At 45.9% G+C, this 8759-nt stretch overlaps 1 protein-coding gene across 1 annotated transcript; it reads left to right on the top strand.

Annotated features, from left to right (window-relative positions):
* The first annotated feature begins 3633 nt into the window (after positions 1-3633).
* Positions 3634-8528, top strand: LOC138977828 (uncharacterized). Its single transcript, XM_070350436.1, has 2 exons — positions 3634-3659; positions 6572-8528. The coding sequence occupies exons 1-2, from the start codon at positions 3634-3636 to the stop codon at positions 8526-8528; spliced, it is 1983 nt and encodes a 660-aa protein (XP_070206537.1).
* Positions 8529-8759: the final 231 nt, after the last annotated feature.

Genomic DNA, 8759 nt, shown 5'->3' with positions numbered 1-8759 from the left:
ACAGTTTCTAATCCCTCCATTCTCTCAAGAGGCAGACAGCCCCAAAGAGCTGTAATGTAGTGACACAATTAATCTCTTCAATCTGTCTCTCAAACACGCCACCCTCCGTTTCTGCTACCATGCATGAGTCGACACAATCAGAGAGAGCGAGAGAGCGAGAGAGAGAGAGAGACACACACACACACACACACACACACACACACACACCCACGCACGCACACACGCACACACACACATATACACACACACACACGCACGCACGCACGCACGCACGCACGCACGCTCGCACGCACACTCACTCGCACACACACACACACACACACACACACACACTCACACACACACACACAAGTAGACAGACAAACAGACAGACAGACAGACAGGTAATCAGAGAGACAGAGACAAAAAACGTGGAAGCAGCAAGAAGTTAGTTTTTGCTTTTGAGCAGCATTACTGTAAGAACAGCAGCAATAAATGTCATTCAGACCGTGGTATTCCAAGACTAAAGGCCGACAGCGTGTACAAAAAGATTTGTTTCATGCCAGTATGATATTCATGTATATTTCAATACTTAGACAAAGAACACGAAATTCTGATGAGAAGAGGGCGGAAGTGGGGGTCGAAACAATTAGAGACAAGTCGCGTAAGGCGAAATAACAACAATTAGTCAAGCTGTCGAACTCACAGAATGAAACTGAACGCACTGCTTTTTTCACCAAGACCACATACTCGTAGTTTCGTCAGTCCACCGCTCGTTGCAAAGGCAGTGAAATCGACAAGCCATGCAGAATAGTGCGGTAGTGGTCGCGCTGAGCAGGATATGTCTATTCTTTTTAGCTTACTGAGTTTGTTTTTAATCCAAACATATCATATCTATATGTTTTTGGAATCAGGGACCGACAAGGAATAAGATGAAATTGTTTTTAAATCGATTTCGGAAAAATAATTTTAACATGGGTGAAACTGATCAGAATTGAAAATAAGGAAAATGAGGCCGGGGTCCAGGGGCCGCCCAAGCCCTGGTGGGGTGCAGGGCAGGGGCGGATCAGTTAATTTTATGGGGGGGTTTCCCAAAAGTATATTGTGAAGATATGGGTGTGAAGGCGCGAAGCGCCGAGCCGACGGCGCAAAGCGCCTAGCTTGCTAGGGGGGTCCAGGGGCATGCCCCCCCCCCCGGAAAATTTTGAAAAAAAGGATGCAAAAGGATGCAAAATGGTGCAATCTGGTGCATTCTGAGGATGATCATTACCAGTTTCAGGCAGCAGATTTTGTCACTGATTAATACCCCAAAAATTGAAACTCAATGTAAAATAAAGAAATGCACCATAAAAATATTTTTATTTTTTGGCTGTTTTTTTTTTCCGGAAACCCCAGAAACCCCCTGCCCTCCCTTGTCTGTCCCTGCAGGGGCAACGCCCTGCTAGGGGGGGCCCAGGGGGGCAAAGCCCCCCGGAAGAAAACGAAAAATCAGGCTTTTAAGGGTAAAAGTAGGCCTATCCTGGTATCTCAAACACACAAATTTGCACATTAAACATGGTAACAAATGCCAAGATGTAGTCCGATAATTCGCGCGCCCAGTGAAACAAAGACTCAGCGATGTCCGGTCACTGTGTACAGTGTTAGGGGAAAAACGAATCGGATCGGCGGCGAAAAAAAAAAAAAAAAAAAAGTTTTAAATTTTTATTTTTTTTATTTTTTTTAAAGATTTTCAAAATAAGGAATTCCTTATTTGACCAATTTCATTTGGCGGATTTCCGCCCTGAGGCGGAAGAGTTTCACCCATGTTTTAATAATAATGTTTATATTTTTAATTTTCAGAGCTTGTTTGTAATCCAAATATAACATATGTATATGTTTTTGGAATCAGAAAATGACGAAGAATAAGATGAAATTGTTTTTGGATCGTTTAATAAAAAAATAATTGTAATTACAAGTTTCCGATTTGTAATGACCAAACTCATTCATTAGTTTTTAAGCTATCAAGCTGAAATGCAATACCAAAGTCCGGCCTTCGTCGAAGAATGCTTTGCCAAAATTTCAATCAATTTGATTGAAATTCAAAAATGAGGGTGTGACAGTGCCGCCTCAACTTTTACAAAAAGCCGGATATGACGTCATCAAAGGTATTTATTGAAAACATGAAAAAAAAACGTCCGGGGATATCATTCCCAGGAACTCTCATGTCAAATTTCATAAAGATCGGTCCAGTAGTTTAGTCTGAATCGCTCTACACACACACACGCACAGACAGACACACACAGACACACAGACACACAGACACACACACACACACACACACACACACATACACCACGACCCTCGTCTCGATTCCCCCTCTATGTTAAAAACTTTAGTCAAAACTTGACTAAATGTAAACAACGATTCAAGACTCAGAAAGCTATGGTTAGGGACGAACCAAGACAGACAAAACACGATTAAAAAAACGGATCGGATGGCCAAACAAGAGATGAACGAAAGGATTGAAGAAGTAATTTGCAGTACGTCCCCCCATGAGGCTGATACATTATGCAGCGGCCTAAAGCAAAGGAGATAGGAATCCTCCTCATTTCGATATCGGTGGTTAGTTTCAGCGAGTGGCGTATTCGACTGTGTCCACGTGGCCTCCTATGCTGTGCCAATGGAAATGCAACAAGGAAGGGTTCCCTCCATCTTTTTGTTTTTGTGCCTTTTGCTTTTGCTTTAAGTTTCCCTTTGTATTTGTTGTCTCGAAGAAGCTATCCACATGCGAAAATGTGACTCTGTCTTTGTCTGTACTGTCCGTGTGTTGGTGAGTACCGATTTCTTTTGTATTTCAACTTTATCTGTACGGGATTCTTGTACGACAAGTGAGGTAAGTAACAGCAGAGAATTCGGATGGCCGTCGCTATGGAATGGTGAATTATATAGAAAGTAAATCGTTTGTGATTCATTAGGATGGCCGTTATGGGCATGTCGTCGTAAGGGCAGGTTCGACTGCATACTGATGTTATGAACCATTAATCTGAAAAAGTAAGGTCTTCAAAAAAAAGGGGGGGCTTAAATGGGGGTGGGGGGCGCAATGGGCATGTGGTCGTTAGGGCAGGTTCGACTGTACACAGTTGTTATGAACCATTAATCTGATAAAGCAGGGTCTCCAAAAGGGGGGGGGGAGAATAAATGGGGAGGGGGGCGCAATGGGCATGTGGTCGTTAGGGCAGGTTCGATTGTATCCAGATGTTATGAAACATTAATCTGAAAACGCAAGGTCTTAAAAAAAAGGGGAGGGGTCTTAAAAGGGGGGGGGGAGGCGCAATGGGCATGTGGTCGTTAGGGCAGGTTCGACTGTACACAGTTGTTATGAACCATTATTCTGAAAAAGGAAGGTTTTCAAAAAAGATATCAGGGTGAGGGGGGGGGTGGTGGTCTTTAAATGGGAGGGGGGGGGGTCCACAGTATCGATGGCTAGTTTGAGCAGGGGCGTATTGCACAGTGTCCACACGTTAGGATGGCCGTTATGGGCATGTGGTCATTAGGGCAGGTTCGATTGTACACACATGTTATGAACCATTAATCTGAAAAAGCAAGATCTTCAAAAAAAGAGGGGAGTCTTAAATGGGGGCGGGGGTGGGGGTGGGGGGGGGGGGGGGGGGCGCAATGGTGAATGGGCATGTGGTCGTTGGGTAGGTTCGATTGTACACAGATGTTATGAACCATTAATCTGAAAAAGCAAGATCTCCAAAAAACGGGGTGGGTTGGGGGTCTTTAATGGGGGCAGGGTCGTCTACTGTATCGATGGCTAGTTTGAGCAGTGGCGCATTGCACAGTGTCCACATGTCCCCGATGCTGTGCCAACAGACAGGGCAACAGGGAAGTGATCAATACCCCCATGCAACACCAGGAAAGCAAACACGGAAACTGCATCCATGCAATACCAACTTGCATGCTGGAATGGGGGAAAATGTTACAGCGGTGTTTAAAACACCCCAATCATAAAAGGGGCGCTCGATCATTGGTTATTTTTTGCTCGTATCATGCCTTTACCCTCAGAAACAGAGAGGCTGGACGGTGGCGGGGTGGGTGGTTGGAAAGCCAACACGGAATCTGCATCCATGCGATAACCGGTTGCATGCTGCAAGGGGATGAAAATGTCACAGCGGTGTTTAAAACACCCCCATCATAAAAGCAAAGTTGGCAGTGGATGGCATGGAAAACGGCACTCATTGATGATGTTTTGCTCCTCTCCTTGCCCTGAGTTACAGAGAGGCTGGAGTGGCATGCTGCAAAGGTGTGTGTGTGTGTGTGTGTGTGTGTGTGTGTGTGGTGTGTGTTTGTGCGTGTGTGTTTGTGCGTGTGTGTGTTTGCGCGTGCGTGCTTGCGTGCCTGTGGGTGTGTGTATGTGTGTGTGTGTGTGTGTGTGTGTGTGTGTGTGTGTGTGTGTAGGGGGTGGGGTTACAATAGTGTTTAAAACAACCCCATCATAAAAGCACTCTTGGCTAGGGATTGGTATAGAAAATGCAAAACGGCAAACCGTTGACGATATATGTCACGTACAGTATCTGGTGCCCTTACACACGTTTTCACTTCTCTGATGCCCTTATCTCTTACCCTCTGCCCGAAGCAACATAGAATATTGATTTCGCAAACATGACATCGGTGTCCCTTTTAGTAAGTACGTCAACAACAAAATGTCCCGCAATACGCAGAAAGCAGCAAGATTGTTGATGTGCGGTATGTGGCCAAGTGGAAGATTGCTCTTCTCCCACGTGCCATCCTTGATGTACTGTGGTCTACAAGATGGTTAACACGGGTAGTCCTAAATGCAGTCAAACCTGTCAATAACGAACACCATAGGGATCTACCAAAACTAGTCGTTATAGACAGGTGGTCGCTATGGAATGGTGGATTATAAAGATACAATAAAAACTCGTCGGGGACCCATCCCTTGGGGTGGTCGTTGTGGGTAGGTGGACGCTATCGACAGGTGGTCTTCAAGGCAGGCTTGGCTGTACTTTTCAAATAGCTAAGATGAGTATCAGCCTGCAGAGAGTGAATAGAAGCACTCAAAAGCAGGTACGGTCGTTTTCCCAACCGTTTTCAGAAGTCGACGATTCCCCCGAAAGCGGCGTATGGCTGCCTGAATGGCGGGTTAAAAACGGTCATACACGTAAAAACCCACTCGAGCAAAAAACATGAGTGAACGTGGGAGTTTCAGCCAATGAACGAAGAAGAAGAAGAAGAAGTAGTCGACGATGATTTTGCCAAGCCGTGAAAATCTAGAGCAGTGCTAAAATGTTCTTGAGATAACTTCAGAAAGACCCCCCACAAAAACATATTTTAAGCAAACACAAGAAATAAACAGACAGACGTAAACTTGACAGAAACTGTGCCGCACTCACCATCTTGCGATCAACCGTTTCCCAACGTCTGCGTGTGATGACAGTCAGAGTCAGAGTCCAGCAGCGCACACAATCATCTGAAACACAGAAGAGCAAAGAGCGTTCTCAGGGACCAGTAGAAAGAAGCCTGTCTGTTTGTTTGATTCTTGTAGTCTTAATTGTTGTGCGTTGTCTCCTCAACCCAGGGGATCATGCGAGACCGATTAAGCATTGATCTAAAGAAGCAATCGGACCATTGCATTCAAAAATTCCAAAAACAAAGAGACTGCCAACGTTCCAAAAATTAGAAACAAAAAACAATTCCGCTGCGTTCTCCACATGCCATGCACATACTCTCACGACGGAACATGGAAAAAGTAAAGCTGTGTTGTCATTCGAATCAAACACACACACGCAAGCACACAACCACATGCACGCACGCGCGGAGACGTATACACACACACGCAGAGACGCACGCCCACGCGCCGCACACACACACTAACACACACACACTAACACACACACACACACACACACACACACACATACTAACACACACTAACACTAACACACACACATGACAACAAGAAGGGCAAAGCCCATACGACTCACATGCTTGACCTTGACCTTTACATGACCTTGACCTTCAGCTAAACCTAGCAATGACATCATACACTAAGAACTGCTTTACACATTTTTCCTACCAAAATACATGTGACCTTGACCCAAGGTCAAGGTCATCCAAGGTCATGCAACACAAAGCTGTTAATTCAAGACATAGGAAGTACAATAGTGCTTATTGGCTCTTTCTACCATGAGATATGGTCACTTTTAGTGGTTCACTACCTTATTTTGGTCACATTTCATAAGGGTCAAAGTGACCTTGACCTTGATCATATGTGACCAAATGTGTCTCATGATGAAAGCATAACATGTGCCCCACATAATTTTTAAGTTTGAAACAGTTATCTTCCATAGTTCAGTGTCAAGGTCACTTCAAAATATGTATACAATCCAACTTTGAAGAGCTCCTGTGACCTTGACCTTGAAGCAAGGTAAACCAAACTGGTATCAAAAGATGAGGCTTACTTTGCCCTATATTATATATCATATATAGGTGAGGTATTAAATCTCAAAAACTTCAGAGAAAATGGGAAAAATGTGAAAAATAGCTGTTTTAATAATAATGTTTATATTTTTATAAACATTATTAACAGGGAACCTCAACAAGACAAGTCCGTTGACGTTGAACTGTACATAGCCAAATGCCATAGAGAAATCAGCAAACTTAAATCCAAACCTGCTCGTAACTCCAACCTGACACGAGACGAACAGCAAGCCCTTGTCTCGCTTAAATCGCGCCAGGACATCGTCATCAAACCTGCTGACAAGGGCGGTGCTGTGGTCGTCTGGGACCGAGAACTGTACCTTCGCGAAGCCCATCGCCAACTCAATGACGCAGCGTCATACAAACCACTCCCTCAGGCCTCCCTCCCCCTCGACCAAAAACAGATCGCAGATACAATTAAAGAACAGATCAAACACAACAATCTTCCCGCCACTGCCAAACTTCTGCTGAAGTCTGACGCTAAACAGCCCACTTTCTACCTCCTCCCGAAAATACACAAACCCAACACCCCAGGCAGACCCATCGTTTCTGCCTGCAGCTGTCCAACGGAGTTCATTTCAGAATACTTGGACTTCCTCCTTCAACCCATTGTACAGTCACTGCCAACGTACGTCAAAGACACAACACATACCCTCAACCTTCTTGAACATCTCAACAGCCATCCCAGTTTTCAGCCCCAATTGTTGTTCACGTTGGATGTTGTGTCCCTGTACACATCCATACCCCACACTGACGGACTCAAAGCCCTTACATTCTTTCTGGATCGTCGTCCCACTGATTCTGCCTACCCACCAACCACAACACTTGTTCGCCTGGCTGAGCTTGTTCTCACTTTGAACACTTTTGAGTTTGATGGACAGGTTTTTGAGCAGATCAGCGGAGTCGCCATGGGTACGAAGATGGGACCCAGTTATGCATGTCTTTTCATGGGTCATCTTGAGCACCTCATTCTACAGTCTTATTCTGGCCCAGTTCCAGAGCTGTACAAGAGGTTCATCGACGATGGTTTGGGTGCCACTTCTCTGTCTGAACCCCTCCTTCTCGATTTCATTCACTTCATCCAAGCATTCCATCCCAGCATCAAGTTCACATTCAACATCTCTTCCTCATCTGTGGTCTTTCTTGACATCTCCATCTCCATCTTGCATGGTCGCTTCACCACCTCTGTCTTCTACAAAGAAACTGACGCTCATTCATACCTTGATTTCAACTCTTCTCATCATCCTGCCAACAAAAGCAGCATTCCTTTCTCTCAATTCCTTCGTCTTCGGAGGCTCTGCTCTGAAGACGACGACTTCCACCAACAGTCTGTCTTGATGACGTCTTTCTTTTTGGCCCGCAACTACCCTGATGCACTCGTCCGTGACGCCCTTCTGCGTGTTACCCAGGTCTGTCGAGAGTCCGCCCTCAGTCCTACACCATCTAGGGACAGTGACAGACCCGTCGTTTCCCTACTGTTTCATCCCCACAACATGCCAGTAAGCAGAATCCTGAAATCAAACTGGCACATCCTTCAAGGAAGTGACTCTGTTGGTTCGATCTTTGCTCAAAAACCACTCTGTGCTTTCAGAAAAGACCGCAGCGTTCGCGACCTCTTGGTGAGATCCCGTCTTCGCAGTCCCACCAACCCCACAGCCCCTGGGACATTTCCTTGTTCCAAACGAAATTGCAAATCTTGTCCCTTCCTCCACCCTGACACCTGCCTCCAAGGCCCTCGTGGCTCCTTCACGGTCAAGAGAACGTTTGACTGTCAAAGTCACAACATTGTCTATGCGATCGTCTGCCTCTCTTGTCGCCAGATTTATATCGGAGAAACCGCGCGCACCCTTGAGGTGCGTTTCTCCGAGCATCTGGCCGACATCCGTCATTCCCGCAATAGGCCAGTATCCCTTCACTTCACCGCCGCTGGTCACTCACTTGATCATGTCAGAGTCATGGCTCTGTGGCAAGTACGTGGCGACTCCTTCGAGCGCAAACTCAGGGAGTCCCACATCATTTCATCCCTCGGCACTACCTGCCCCGATGGAATTAACATTCGCCGTTAATTCATTCATCTCAACCTTCCCCCCGCTGTTCCACCTTGTGTGTATGTGTGTGTGTGCGTGTGGTGTGTGTGTGTGTGTGTGTGTGTGTGTGTGTGTGTGTGTGTGTGTGTGTGTGTGTGTGTGTGTGTCCGCACGGGTACGTGAGTCTCCTCTTTCGTTCCCTTTCACGCAACCCCCCCCCCCCCCACATTTTGTTTGGTCTACAGACCTCAAAACTGCCGCTTTTCATTC

The sequence above is a fragment of the Littorina saxatilis genome, linkage group LG10, assembly GCF_037325665.1.
Source record: "Littorina saxatilis isolate snail1 linkage group LG10, US_GU_Lsax_2.0, whole genome shotgun sequence".
In the NCBI taxonomy this organism is placed as follows: Eukaryota; Metazoa; Mollusca; class Gastropoda; order Littorinimorpha; family Littorinidae; genus Littorina; species Littorina saxatilis.
The sequence above is the reverse complement of the archived record's forward strand: the minus strand, read 5'-3'. Positions and strand labels throughout refer to the sequence as shown.